The sequence below is a fragment of the Diorhabda carinulata genome, chromosome 3 (genome assembly GCF_026250575.1).
Source record: "Diorhabda carinulata isolate Delta chromosome 3, icDioCari1.1, whole genome shotgun sequence".
NCBI classification, from domain to species: domain Eukaryota; kingdom Metazoa; phylum Arthropoda; class Insecta; order Coleoptera; family Chrysomelidae; genus Diorhabda; species Diorhabda carinulata.
Genome location: NC_079462.1, coordinates 16,568,440 through 16,583,851, shown reverse-complemented (window position 1 = coordinate 16,583,851; position 15,412 = coordinate 16,568,440). Strand labels below are relative to the sequence as shown.

General features: G+C 28.4%; 2 protein-coding genes across 6 annotated transcripts; one reads left to right on the top strand and one right to left on the bottom strand.

The window, feature by feature from the left end:
• The first annotated feature begins 677 nt into the window (after positions 1-677).
• On the top strand, positions 678-4,204 carry LOC130892071 (arrestin homolog). Its single transcript, XM_057797298.1, has 7 exons — positions 678-854; positions 1,537-1,809; positions 2,050-2,273; positions 2,428-2,585; positions 2,642-2,785; positions 3,063-3,192; positions 3,942-4,204. Exons 1-7 carry the CDS (start codon positions 746-748, stop codon positions 4,044-4,046), a joined length of 1,143 nt encoding a protein of 380 aa, XP_057653281.1. The 5' UTR covers positions 678-745; the 3' UTR covers positions 4,047-4,204.
• Positions 4,205-4,881: 677 nt separating this feature from the next.
• On the bottom strand, positions 4,882-14,817 carry LOC130892070 (cytoplasmic protein NCK1). 5 transcript variants are annotated; one of them, XM_057797292.1, is made up of 7 exons: positions 14,640-14,817; positions 13,982-14,155; positions 12,788-13,008; positions 11,715-11,925; positions 11,437-11,662; positions 11,110-11,383; positions 4,882-9,860 (listed from the first exon to the last, which is right to left on the bottom strand). In XM_057797292.1, exons 2-7 carry the CDS (start codon positions 14,079-14,081, stop codon positions 9,657-9,659), a joined length of 1,236 nt encoding a protein of 411 aa, XP_057653275.1. In that variant the 5' UTR covers positions 14,082-14,155; positions 14,640-14,817; the 3' UTR covers positions 4,882-9,656. The 5 variants fall into 5 exon arrangements, with proteins under 5 accessions (XP_057653275.1, XP_057653276.1, XP_057653277.1 ...); XM_057797293.1 differs by having other exon boundaries at positions 13,982-14,129; positions 14,640-14,777; XM_057797294.1 differs by having other exon boundaries at positions 13,982-14,124; positions 14,640-14,747.
• Between the last annotated feature and the right edge of the window lie 595 nt (positions 14,818-15,412).

Below are 15,412 nucleotides of genomic sequence, written 5' to 3'. Positions count from 1 at the left end.
TTTTTATTTTCTTTAAATCCAATTAAGAAAAACAAAATATGGCAATGCTGTATTGTTTACATAGTATTTATGTCAAGATTGTGTTTTAATCTGATCTTTAGTGACATATTTAAATAATCCAAAATAATTAATACCTGGCTTTTTCAAAATTTTACTGATTAAAATCTAGTAACATTATATAAAATCTTCGTAATGTATATAAAAGGTACTTTAAGAAACCTACAAACTATAATAACTTTTCATTGACAAGTTTAATCATACTTCAAAAATCTTCGTCTTATCTGTGTTGATGGGCTAAATCCATAGAATTTTCAGTCAGGGTAAGTATATTCAAAAGATGATTACTATACAGTTTATAAAAAAGAAGCATGTTTTTCGACGACGTTGGCAAACATCTTTTTTATAAAATCTTTTACAGAACAACAATATCTTAAAGCTTGGTACAGTAAATGTAAAGAGAAATTTATTATTATTGAAATTTTATCGTTTTACTTTATTTTTCTTAATAGATATCTACTCAGTAAATAAATCATTACGTATCTAATTTTATACAAAAAATATGCTGTACGAATTGTGTTTTCTTCGCATTTCAAGAAAAAGGAAATCCTATTAACTAATTATACGTCCTAATAACATTAGGAATCCTTAGGAAACTAGTATAAAATCATTTTTCATCCGATTTATCGAAGGATTCTCCAATTTACTGCTCGTTTTCAAAGTGTAAAGCAAATATATTGTTGAAAACATGGTTTTTAATTTTCGTGTTTTTAAAAAACAATCACCAAATGGTAAACTTACAATGTATTTAGGCAAGAGGGACTTTGTGGATCATATATCTGGAGTTGAGCCTATAGGTACGTCCATATTTCCTTTTTTTTTACATAAAATTCACAAAAATCTATATTTAAATTAATATTATAGATACGATTTTTCTTGTTCTCGTAAATTCACATACAACTAGATAGCCAAAAGTAGGCAACCAGCATTGCAATAGTTCATTATTGAAGATAAACATCACACAAAATTTTATAGTGACAGTAAAATAATATTGCAAACTTCCGTTAAGTTTATACCTGTATCCAAGTTTGTTGATACAACGTGTCAACGTCGCGTTTCAATAACACCATATGACGTTAGAACCAAAGATTATACACACGAACTATGGTTAGAACTATGATTTACCACGAAACAGATTGAGAAAATGCGTTAAATATTAAAAAATGATTGGATAATAAACACAATATATGTTTTTTTATTTTTCAATGAACTACTTGAATTATCATATTTCTTATTCCTACTATACATAACCTTAAAATTATAGAATTATTTAAAACGTACTTATATATAAAATTGTTCGTTATTACGTATAAATAGCATAGACAGTAATATTTTTAATGTAACAATTCGATATTTCAGTGGAATAATTTTGATTTGTTTACGTTTGAATACGTATTGAAATATATACAGGTAAAACCAACATCTCGAATGTATATCTGTTATTTCGTTATAGATGTTCATTTACCTGTTATTTTGTAGACGGGGTTATAGTAATAGATAACGAATACAAAGACCGTAAAATTTTCGGACAAATAATCTGCAGTTTTCGTTACGGTCGTGAAGAAGACGAAGTAATGGGTATGAATTTCCAAAAAGATTTATACTTAACGTCAGAACAAATATACCCACCTTCGGAAAAATCAGTCAATACCAAAATGCAAGAGCGATTAATAAATAAATTAGGTGAAAATTGTTATCCATTTACTTTTACCTTACCACCAAGTGCGCCTGCGTCCATAACTTTGCAACCAGGTAAACATGAATATATTTCAATTTACTATTATTAGAAACTACTTGAATTTTATTAAAATCTATTATAAAATCATCAATATATACACGAGTATCATCAAAAACGTGAAAATTTCGTGTCAATCGCCTGCTTGATTTCTATCTATATTTACAGAGCCATCTATGGAAAATTAATTTGACTAAATTAAATGCATGACCTTCGGAATAAATAATTTATTTTTTGTTTTTAATTGTATTTTTAAGGATCTAACGACGAAGGACAACCTTGCGGTGTTCACTATTACGTAAAAATCTTCGTTGGAGAAAATGAAACAGATCGAACTCACAAAAGAGGAACGGTTACGATGGCTATAAGAAAAATACAATACGCTCCGTCTAAGCAAGGTAGGCAACCATGCACTGTCGTTCGTAAAGATTTTATGATGAGTCCTGGTGAACTCGAACTCGAAGTAACTTTGGACAAACAGGTAACAGAATAACAAAAAATTAAAATAGCATTTATTAAATTTTTACTATTTAGGTTATAATAGTTATTACATACAAATAAATAATATGTACTACGTTGCCAAATTTATTTTCATTTCAGATTGTTGTTATACAATTTGATTACGTATATTTTAGTTATATCATCATGGCGAAAAAGTGGCGGTGAATATTTGTATACGAAACAACAGCAACAAAGTGGTGAAAAAAATTAAAGCCATGGTACAACAGGGTGTCGATGTCGTTTTATTCCAGAATGGACAATATAGAACGTCAGTTGCTAGTATGGAAACTCAGTAAGAATTTTTATTGAAAAACAATAATTATTTGTTTATTTTTTTTTGTTTTTTAGGGAAGGGTGTCCTATTCAGCCCGGATCTACTTTACAAAAAGTGATCTATCTTCTTCCATTACTTTCTTCGAATAAAGATAGAAGAGGTATTGCTTTAGATGGGCAATTGAAGAAACAAGACAGTAATTTAGCCTCGACTACATTGTGAGTAAAATAAATAAAGTTTTTTATTATTTTTTCTTTTCAACATACACACGCTATTATTATACTACTTACCATCGTCGTCAATGGATAATGAGATGAAAAATATTCTGAAACTGCTTTCCTGATACCTCTCGAAGCAGAAGACATAACCACGTACCTAACCTAACTTTTTTTATCACAAAAACCAATAATAAATATTTTTTGGAAGTAATCATATTAAAAAGAATATTTTTAACGAATCAAAATGTTTTAATTTTGAAAATATTTTATGTTTCAGACTAGCGTCCCCTGATCAAAGAGATGCGTTTGGTATTATCGTATCATATGCCGTTAAAGTGAAACTTTATTTGGGTGCATTAGGAGGTGAATTGTCCGCTGAATTACCATTTGTTTTAATGCATCCGAAGGTATTATAACCTACAAAATAAATTTTCAAAACGCACATTTTCTACTTATTTCACACTTGTATAGAAAAATTAGAAAGATACATACGTTTTAAATAAATTTCAATATAATCAGTACACAATTACTATTGGTAAAATTCACTTATCAAACAATATTTTTGTCACACGATAATTTTTAATAAAACACGAAATTTTTGGTTATGACAAACTGTACTCTCTCATTGACGGCTAGCTACAGTATCTCTGCTTTGACAAATAAAATAATGTAATCGGAACAATGTTGCCATATTTTTTTTAAATCTTTCTTGACTGAGTGGAAAAAACTTTCACAATTGTTGCGGTTGAGCTAAGTACTCGGAATAACAAAATATTTCTCGTAAAATGCTTCATACTTTAATTAAAATCAAAATAACAACGAGTTTTAATTTTGTAACACGACAATAGAGTTTCGTGTTTAGTTTTATGCAACTATTTAATTAATTTTAGCAAAAAAATTAGAAGGTTAAATTATTGGAATATTTGTTCAATATATAATTTTATCTAAAAACCTTTCTTAGCGTAATTAACTGTAATGGTGAAATTAAAATATTTAATTTCGCATTTAATTCCCGTCAACATTGGATGAGGTATGTTCGAATCTTAGATGGTCGTGGACGTAACATTTAGAACTATTTCGCGGGTAATTTAAAAACTGTTTATCTTTATTATTTACAAATTATTTTTTCACTTGTGTGTAATTTGTTCATTTTTAGCCAAATGCAAAAGATAAATTAATCCACTCAGATAGTCAAGCAGATGTGGAAACTTTCAAACAAGATACCATTGATCAAGATGGAGAAGACGATAAAGATGATTGAATCACCCTGTATAAATACTTGATAATTACCATCTATATTTTATTTTAATTATCAAGTGTATGATATGTCTGTGTAGATCGAATCTTTGTCATTTTGATTTATTTTCAATAATTTGAAGGTTGTTGAAATATGTTTAAAATAAAAATATCAACATGAAATTATTTTTTTTTAATTCCTCGTTACAATGTTCGCAAGAACTAATACTTTCATTTGGGTGACAGAAATGAAAAAAATTAGTTTGAGAGTTGACAAATCCAGTTGAAGGTCAAAAGAAAAATGTGTGGAGTTCCTTGTTCTGAATAATTGGTTACTTATTCGGACATACTCGAGTTTTGACGAACAATTTAAATAAGCATTGATAGAAAAACCTTGACTAAAGTCAGTGTTGCCAAAGTTTAATATATAATTGTACGTTCATAGAAAAATTTAACAAAAATTTCTTAATTGAAATCGATTAGTTTAATAAAACAAAAAAAAAACGCCATTTCCACTATTCAATTATATGAAATGAATTGTGCTTTTAGGATATCCCCTATATAATAAAACACCAATGTAGTCATGTTTAAAAAATTTCTTTGGATATGAACGATTTTCATTTAAAATTAAAAACTTTGTAAGTTTCAATTTTTATTGAAATTAAATTATTAGTTTCATAAAACAATATAAGAAACGCGATTTAATAAAAAAATTCGTTTTATTGTACGTCACTGTTTTGAAGAATTCATTCATTTAAAGAAAATTATCCTAAAAAGTCTGGCAACGCCGGCTACAAGTACCGCGAAGTTGTATATTACGACATGACAGTTTTAGGTTAGAAACAAATAAAAGTCCTCAATGTTCGTAAGTTATATTGAGAAATATCCACATACAATTTGATGTACAATATTAAGTTTTTCAGTTTTTTAAGGACAGAATCATGTCACAAAGCGTCTTTAATATTAAATGTCCTATGTTACTACTATAATATTGATGAAAAAAATAAATAAATAGATGATGCTAAACGGCTTCAATAGATTAGTCTAAAATTATAACGACCAGTTTATTTTTTATTACGAAGTTGGTACGCCTGCAATACATAGAGATAATTCCTTGATACGAGGGACGTTTCAATTATTTTTAAATTAGTTTTTCTAGTAAAAATTGCCAAAAGTGATGTAAATAGCTATTTACAATAGAAATTTGTTTTAATTGAATATTTCTTTCGGGATTACTGGCCAGTTGTTGATAGACTTATCTATTCGTTGAAACCAAAATAATTATTTGAAATTTTGATGCATGCAAGACGATACACATTTAAGAATCACAGTTTTCGAAACTTTCAAAGAAACTCATATGATGCTTCGCAAATTTACAAAAATAATTGGCTAATTTCATTTATACAGTTAAAAATTTACCGTCAAAAGATGCCAAAATATCATTTGATATCCCTATTTAAAACTCCTTATAGAAATTTATCTTAATCCGAGGAAAACAAACTAAGTTTGGCAACATTGTAATGACTACACACAAATGACAGTGTAATGTATTGAACTTGGCGGTGTAGTCAGATTGTTTGTTAAAAATCGATATGATGAGAAAAACTATTTACGAAAAAAAAAATATTTCTTTTAATCCGAGGACAACAAACTAAGTTTGACAACATTATAATGACCATACACAAATGACAGTGCAACAAATGCAATGAACTTGGCGATGTTGTCAGATTGTTTTTGGAAAACTATCAATTAAAAAAAACTTCTTTTAATCCTAGGAAAACAAACTGAGTTTGGCAACATTGTAATGACCACATTGGCGGTGTTGTCAGGTTGTTTGTTAAAAATCGAATATGATGAGAAAAACTATTTATGAACAAAAAAATATTTCTTTTAATCTGATGAAGAAAAAAACAGTTTGGCAACATTGTAATAATTTAGTTTATTTAATTTTATAACCTCTAAAAAAAATTCAATGGAGAAATAAAATGAGAATTTCGCGATGTTGCCAAACATCTAAAGAAACTTTTGAATCAATTTGAAGCGTTTGACAAAGATAAAAATAGAGATTTCAAATGTAACATCCTTTTCAAGGTGATATAATTTAAAAATGAATTTCCATTTCATTTAGAACCTTATGATTATTACGTCTAATATATTTATTTATTTAAAACGTTTACAAAATCGTAAAAAACACTCGTTCTCTGCTTCTACAATTATCTCTTAACCTCCATATCATTCCTTAAAAACGTTTTAAACGAAAAAAAAAACAATTTGGCTTTTGATATGATTTTCAATTAACAACAAAAATGTTAAAAACGTTTGAGCTGCTTCGTTTTAATCGTTTCTAAACAGGATAATATATTAAAATCGAATTCATTTATTCGAACCGAGAGAATCACAAATCGAATTAAAACAATCTGTGTATATATTTAATTGATTGTTACTGTCTTCTTTTTTATCGGTAAAAGTCAATTTATTTGTCTATTAACCGAATGTAGTTAGTTAGATTTTAGATACTCTTCAAAAATTTATCGTTAACAAAAAAAATGAAAAGCATAATAGAGAATTTATACCAGATTTATAGAGTTGATTTAAAAATGAAGAATACACGAATCAGAAGTTTTAATTTGATTATATGTGTTGTGCTACGATATAACCTCAAACTGGAATTCGTTTAATGGATTTCCGTATTTTATGAGGCATATTAGAAATGTTTATTATTAAAAACTTTAAGTTCATATACAAGGCCATGATTTCCGTCTATTTTACGGGTGAAATTCTAAATGTTTGTTATTGAAACAAATTTTTATTCATACTTATTGTACGGGGGGCATTTAAAATGTTTATTATTAAAACCTCAAATTTTGTCCTCAATAGCAATTCCATGATGAATTTACGTCTATTATGGGGGACATTAGAAATGATTGTTATTAAGAATGAGATCATGAGTGTTTTACACCATTTGCGGGAGAAATTCGAAATGTTTTTTATTAAAACTTCAAAAATTAACGTCATTTCCAAAGTCGCGATAAATTTACGTGTTTTACGGGGTAAATTCAGAATGTTTTTGTTTCGAACAAGAAAATTGCGATTGTTAATAACGAAAAATTTTTTTTCCTATTATACCTTTAATTTTTCTCTATTCCGATTGATCATTTGTTATGAAATTAAATTTTTTTTCTATAAGAAAATTTTCAGACAACAGTACGTTTCATATTATATTTGATGAGTATTTTGTTCGCTTCCATATAAAAAAAAACAAAAATAAAATGCCCCCCTCCCCAAAAAATATTTGGAAAAAACGAAAATTAAATTCAGCTACCACACTGAAAAAAAATTTCGATACAATATTATCTAAACGCACAGTAAATAGTCCTCGGAAAATTTTATACAGGGTGTTTCATCAAAAAAGAAAAACGTTGATTTACAAAATATACGACAATAAAAAAACGATTATGTCCGAGAAATTGGCAACATTGTAAGAGTAAAAATGCCTTCCATAGATGGTGTTAGTTACAAGATTATTTATTTTAATTTATTGTCGTTAAACATCAATAAATTATTCGATTAATAATTCTACTAGAATATTTGAGATATTTGTACGAAATTTTTATTGCAGTGTTGCCAATGATTTCGATGTAATAGTAAGAAAAGTGAAAAAAAATTGGCGTAGTCAATAGTATAAGACAAATAATTGATCCTGAGATGCCCAATACGAATAAAAAAAATAAATTTGTTCAAAAATGGAAGCATTTTTCGAAAATTATTAAAAAAAAATAGTGAATGTACAAAATTTTGTTTTTTGGCATAATTTTGTACTAGAATTTAAATGATATTTATATAGGACGTTTAAATGAAAAATTTACTTGTGCTTCTTTATACTTATTCTAAATTTTTCAAATAACTTAAATCGTATATACAAAAAAAATAATAAACAAACAAAAAATATATATATATATGTATAAAATTATGACCAGATATACATGGATTTGCGTTTTATTAAATAGGTAAAATGGATTGTCAAAATATTTACAAAAAAAAAAATAAATCAAAAATTTGTAATTTAAACGACGAAAAATATAGGCAAAACATCTCGATTGTTTGGACAAAATAAATTTTAATTATTATAAACACATAAAAAATGAGCAAAATATATATTTAATTATGAAGAATTATCATAATAATCAATATGGAAAATAAAAAAAAATCACCAATATCAGCAGTAGTTTACATAAAATATTATAAGGGGTAAACAGCCGCACGCCATCTAACAGTTCCAGGCACAATATAATGAAGGGTAACTCCATCTATCACCGATTATTAAACTAATCGAAATATTTATTATTGAAATATCAAATTTTATCATCAATAGCGACGCCATGATGGATTTCTATATTATAAGAGGGACTTTAGAAATGTTTATTATTCAAAACATGAAATTTTGTATTTATTTGCGACTACGATAAATTTACGTTTTTTACAGGTTATATTAGAAATGTTTATTAATAAAAATGAAAACTTTGAATTTATTTATGAGGTCAAGACAGTTTTATAATCGTTTACAGGTGAAATTCGATACGTTTTTAGCATTATATTGAAAAATGAAAATTTGACAACACAAAGTTGAGCTACCCTGTATATATGACTATAAATATATTATTTCATGTAACGTACTTAATGTACACCCAAAATTTATCCTTAAAGACATATTGGAGAGATTGGACCACAAAAAGTGAAACTTTTCTTTAAATTTTCCATTTTTTTTCGAAATTGTTCATTTATCCATAATTTTATGAAAATTATGTAAAAAAAACACATTTTTTTTTCCAACACTTTTCAATTTAAAAGGAAATATCATTCCACATCGAATTGTTCGGATTCTTCAATTATTTATTTTTTACATATATCGAGCCACCCTGTAATGTATGCATTACAATTTGACTTTAAAAATATTATTTTATGTAACGTGCTTACTATATGCAAAAAATTTACACTTAAAAGAGATGTTTTTAGCTTTAATTTAAAAAATGAAGGTTGGACCACAAATAAATGAGATTTTTCAACAAAACTTTCCAATTTTTTGTCAAGATTTCTTTCAAAAGTGTTCATTTATCAATAGTTTTATGAAAATTATGTAAAAAAAATGTTTTTCTCCAACCCTTTTCCATTAAAAAAATTATCATCCAGATGAATTGTTGGAATCTTTAATTCTATTTTTTGCTTTTATCGAGCCACCCTGTATATACCGGAATATTTGCTTACAGGCATATTTTGAACTTTAAATTAAAATATTTAATAAATGTATACTACAAAAATGGTGTATTTTCAATAAAATTTTTCATTTTTTGAATTTCGATTTTTTTTACAAACAAAATCTTTCTAGACCGAAGTTTCAAAATCTTTCAACTATTTTTTCCAGTTTTCAATTCGAATAAACAAATAATTCAAATTTATTAAAAATAGTTTATCAACATATTAAATCCAATTTATCAAATTTTTTTTTAACAACCATTTTACCTATAAAAAAACGAAAAAAAAAAACAAAACAAACAAAAACAAAACCAAACACTCACACTCATAGCACAATTTTGTTTTCCCTCATAGTTCGTTCATCAAATTCCGCCCTTTAAGCCATTTATTTTGTCTTCGGCAAAGGACGTACCAAATAAAGTTTTTCACCTTGTTTGTTCGTGTAAATCGGAGCCCTTTGATAATGATCCACCAATTGATCCAAAGTATGGAATTTTCGTTGTCCTATACAATAAAGGGCACCCTCAACGTGAACCCGGAAATGTTTATTTCTACCCGGAGCTTTCAAAGACACCGAATAATCGCCCATCTAAAAACAAATAAAATAAAATATAACAAAAAAACCATATTTATCAATAGAATTCCGTTTTATTTGTTATCTCACGATTTGTTGAGCTGCTATAGGCACGATAAGAGCTCTTAAACCATCTTAAAGGCCAACAGATCACTTTCCTTCAAGTAATCAGTCCTGTTGGGGTCCTAAAAACGGATTAGAAGATTGATGTACAAATTTGTTACATTAGGAATCAAAAGTTTCTGATAGTCCTAATCAGTTGACTTTTCAGCTCTTGAGCTCCTATTGGAGGGATAAGACTTCCTCAAACATCTTCACAAGCCAGGAAATCAGTTTCCTTTAAATGTTCTGTCCAGTTTGGTTCCTGAAAGTGGACGGAGTAGAGGATTAATATTTTGTTTTATTAGTAATCCAAACTTTCCGATACTTCTAATTGGTTGGTTTAAGAACTATTGAGCTCCTATCGGCACGATAGGACCCCTCCCACCATCTTTCAAGCAAGAGAACCAATTTCCTTCAAGTTTTCTGTCTGGTGAGGGTCCTAAGAGTTAATGAAGTGGAGGATTGATTTGTACAACTCTATGATAGTTCTAATCAGTTGATTTTTGAATTCTTGAGCTCCTATTGGAGGGATAGGATTTTCTAAAGCATCTTCACAAGCCAGAAAACCTATTTCCTTCAAGTCTTCTGTCCGTTTAGGGTCCTAAGAGTTAATGAAGTGGAGGATTGACTTGCACAACTCTATGATAATTCTAATTGGTTGATTTCTGAGCTCCTATTGGTGGGATAGGACTTCCTCAAGCATCTTCACAAGCCAGAGAGCCAATTTCCTTAAAGTCTTCTGTCCGTTTGGGGTGCTAAGAATGGATGGAGTAGAAGATTGATTTGCACAACTCTATGATAATTCTAATTGGTTGATTTCTGAGCTCCTATTGGTGGGATAGGACTTCCTCAAACATCTTCACAAGCCAGAGAATCAATTTCCTTAAAGTCTTCTTTCCTTTTGGGGTCCTAAGAGTGAATGAAGTAGAGGATTAATATTTTGTTTTATTAGTAATCCAAACTTTCTAATACTTCTAATTGATTGCTTTTTGAGCTATTGTGCTCCTAATGGCATAATAAGATCACCTCAATCATGTTTCAGGGCACAGTGCAAATTTCTATTGAGTTTTCTCACCAGTTGCGATTCTAAGAAGAGTGTAGTTTTAATCCGTGTCTTGGATTTTCATGGGGTGCCAATTTCCTAAAAAAAAAACAAACTCACATTCGTTTCGCTGTCCCTTATGAGGAAATCTCCGTCGTGTCCATGTTGATTCAATAAATTATCGCAAACGTATCTAGTGATGTTACCATAATACCAGGGTTTGTCGATTAGATGTGGTTTATCCGTGATGGATACTTGAGATCGTTCCATGGAGGATTCCATTGTGTTGGGTCTGTTTCTTTCTTGCAAAGGACGGTCGAGATAATCGTTCAATTCTTGTAAATAATTTCTAGGAACCAAACCGATTTGTCCTTGCGAATTCCTAGCTTTGTACCTATAATAAATCGATTAATAAAATTATTTTTTTTAAAGGGAAAGATTACTAACCATTCCGGATCGCTGGCTGGTCTATCTAATATTTCCAATCGATCACCTTTTTCAAACGATAATTCTTGTTCGTTCGAAGAAGAAAATGAATACAAAGCTACTACGATATCTAATACGTTCTCCGCCATAGCGTAAGTGTGGACAGTATCGTCGATATCGCCTTCTTCTTGGGTATAATTCGATGGAAACCATCCTGATATGTTGCTACTTTGACCCCTCCACCACCCTATTGAAAATTTTATGAAATATAATCGAATAAAATATTTTTTTTTACTTACCATCGTTGCTCTTTTCTAAAATAAGTATCCTAGAACCTTTAACTAACGACAATTCGTCTGGCTGTTGAGCTTGATAATTATATTTGACGATGGCGACTCCTATAGCTTCAGAAGGATCTGCCGGTAGACGTCTGGCCATATTAGGAGATTCTACTGTACGGGAAGGTGAATTGTTTGATGGAAGAGTTTTGGAACCGGAGCCTTTCTTAACCTAAACATTTAAAAATCGTTAAATACAAAGTTTCCAAAAGGAAAATACATCAAAAGGTTTTTAGATACTCTAATCCATTCAAAATATTTAAATAAAGATATTTTCAAAATACCTCAGCGATATTATATTGACATAAGTAGAAAAACCTGAGTAATTGGCATCATTGTAAAATAAAATAGAAACTATTAAGATACACTAGTCAACAAAAAGCTTGTTAAGGCACAAACAAAGTTAAATAAGCAACTAAATTAATGAAAATTGTTGATAACGAAAAAAAAACTTGGGAATATAAAATAAGTATACATCTGACAGGAAAAAATGAAGAAGTAGATGATTATCGAATAAAATAGTCCCTGTAAGAATTATTTAAACAAACTTGACAATATTTCACATTCCTGGATGAAAAAATGATCAAACTTATGCCTATCATACCTTTTTCTTCTTGGAATGGATTTTTATATTGAAGATATGTTTGGAAGGAAGAAACTTAAGTGACACTACATCAAGTACCAAAATAGTTGAAAGAACCAGAATAATAAATAATATAGACACAGTTTCAAACCATTAACTTGCTGTAAAGATAATTTTTATTACATAAAGGTTGGTAAACAAAAAAAAACAGAAAAACCACAAAAAAGTTACAATAAGCAAAAGGAGACTTATATCTAACATTGGGTAAAAGAATACTGAAGAAAATTGATAATTTTTCGACTAAAATAGTCCCTGTAAGAATTATTTCAAAAAACTTGACAAAATTTCACATTACTAGACAAAATGATTGCTTTTTTCATATTAAAAGACTGTATTATAAATAAATTATAGCAAATAAGACTTTTTAAATGTAAATTGTGTGTTTACTAACCTTTTTCTTGATGCTATCAAATAATGAGGGCTTTTCCTTTTTCACGTAATTACTTGGCACATAACCACCTTGTCCTCTTGAATTTTGTACTTTCCACCAATGTTTGGAATCGTCTAAAAGTATGTATCTTTCGTTCTTCTTAAGATCCAATTCCTGTGGCCCTTGGTGTTCATAATCGTACTTTGCAACTACGTAACAGATATCGTCTTGTCCACTTTTGCCTAATAGAACGAAAATATCCGTTACGAGTCGTCGAAATTTATTCAACATTTTCAAAACTATTATTTTTAGGTTATATTCCGTTTTTTCTTGTGTGTGACTATTTTCAAATTAACTATCATGGTATTGTCTGTGATTAAATATTAAAACGACGATAAAGTACGTCATTATCAGTGGATTGTAAATAAAACGAAATAAATATGCTAAAAGTGATAAATAAAATTAGGTGGGTGCAAAAAGATATAGTTTAGTCTTGTCCTTAATTGCTTCGTTTTAAAAAAAACAAGATTAAACTGTATAGCAAAAATATTATAGTAAAAAAATATATTGGATAAGATAATAAATTGATTAAATATTTTGTGAAATTATTACTATTAATCACGTGACAAAACAAAACAATAACTACTTCCCAAGTACACCTAACTACACCTAACCTCACAAAAACTTTAGTTTTTTAACCTCTGACGTCATTTGAGGATTTTACAGGGGAAATTCCAAATGTAATATAAGCTGTTATAATGACGTTTTTTAAAAGAAACACTCATATTTTACTTGAAATAATGATAAAACAAGTTTTTCTAAGAAAAAATGATGCTATAAAATAAAAAAAATATTTTTTTAAAAGCTGTATTATTGGTTACTAAATCACCTCAACTTTAAATTTCTTACGCCCCCTATAATCAAATATTTCTAATCAATTTCAAAGGATTATCACTAATTTACAACTTCATCATCATCATAAATACAATCAGAATCGATAATTTTAAAAATGAGTGTGTACAGAATGTTCCGAAAGGATGTATTACACAAACAAAACAAAAAAAATTGTTCTACTTATACGAGATAACACAAAAACGGAAATTAAATATTATTTAAGATAAATATTACTCGAAATAGGGTTCCAAATAAAAAAAAAATCTTATATATTTCAATTAAATTAAAGCAAGCATTATTTGAATGCATTGGGATATTTACCGTGTCTGACCGGTGTAGCCATTGGATGAGGAGAAATTCTTGCTCCGTAGTTATTCCAAGAGTGCTCCGGCATTCCACGTATAGATCTGGTTTCCAACATGACAACAAGCACAAATAACTAGTGCTAGCTGATATACATGCATCTATGCTACAACAATTTGCATAGCTGCAATGCTTAAAAAAATATAATGATGGTGTTAACATGCTCAAATAGTAAATAATATTTTAATCCAGTATTAATTGATACCAAAAACGACATTAATAAAAAACAAATACTCATATTAAAAATATTAATTAAAATCGTTTATATTATCGCGATGTTCATTATACTAACTTTATATAATCACATTGTTTATTAAATACGTTTTAATATATAGGCAATACGGGACAAAAATTAAAGAACCACTTCCCATGGTATCTACTCTCGGATTAAAATGTTACATACTATTTTCGAAAATAGAATAAAAAAAAACCTCATTAAGCTAGGCTATCATCGAGAACCTTAGGTTTTTTTATCGAACGTGACTCACTAGGGATACTATCAAAACAATAATGGATAATCTCTGCAAGGGGGAGCATTAAGATTACCCACAGGCAGTTTTAGATGGGGTGGGACCAAAACATAGCAATATCGAGCGATTATCTATAGTCTACTTACCAATTTTCAAACTTGACATATTCCTCGACCGCTCATATGTATTTTCCACAATGTACCATTCAACAAAAATAAAGATTTATCACAATAGAAGATAATTTCCGACATAACAATCGCAATGAGCAGCAGTGGGAATATCTATAGGGAAATGTTTGGTAGGTTGACGAGATGTCGCTTTGTCGCCAAGGCCATTAAAAAACAAATAGCGCCTAATTCAAATTTGAGAAATGAATTTCTAAGAAATTAATAGAGTTTTAATAATTCATATACTTCAATAAAAACAAATATCTAAAATTAATACGATATAAATAAATATTGATTACTCGATATACCGTTTTCTATAACAAATAAAAGGTATTTTATAAATTCGGTTGACTTGGCAAACAATTCATTTCGTTGAAAATATTATTAATAAACTTTGTTATAGAACTCATAGAAAGTTTTAAAAACGAAAATAAATGATGATCATAAAATGTACATAAAAAAGTAGATAATAGTTTCTTTTAGTAATGAAAATTATGATTGATATTTTTTTCCATTGAAACAAATCTTTTCTATTTCTCACTACACGATTAAATATATATATATATATATATATATATATATATATATATATATATATATATATATATTTATTTATTTATTTATTTATTTATTATTTATAATTATATTATTTAGTTCACCCGGTGTAACTGTCTTAAAAAATCAATGACAGTTTTCGAGCAAAAACATGGATTGACATATGTTTCTAGATTTGGCGCTAAAAATTACGATCT

Excerpts from the sequence above, each read along its gene's own strand:
- LOC130892070 (XM_057797292.1), bottom strand. The coding sequence starts at position 14,081 with ATGTTGGAAACCAGATCTATACGTGGAATGCCGGAGCACTCTTGGAAT. Across the intron at positions 13,009-13,981 it reads GGCTACACCGGTCAGACACG|GCAAAAGTGGACAAGACGAT; the intron begins GTAAATATCCCA and ends TCGTTCTATTAG. Across the intron at positions 11,384-11,436 it reads CCAGCCAGCGATCCGGAATG|GTACAAAGCTAGGAATTCGC; the intron begins GTTAGTAATCTT and ends GATTTATTATAG.
- LOC130892071 (XM_057797298.1), top strand. The coding sequence starts at position 746 with ATGGTTTTTAATTTTCGTGTTTTTAAAAAACAATCACCAAATGGTAAA. Across the intron at positions 855-1,536 it reads ATCTGGAGTTGAGCCTATAG|ACGGGGTTATAGTAATAGAT; the intron begins GTACGTCCATAT and ends GTTATTTTGTAG. Across the intron at positions 2,586-2,641 it reads GTTGCTAGTATGGAAACTCA|GGAAGGGTGTCCTATTCAGC; the intron begins GTAAGAATTTTT and ends TTTGTTTTTTAG.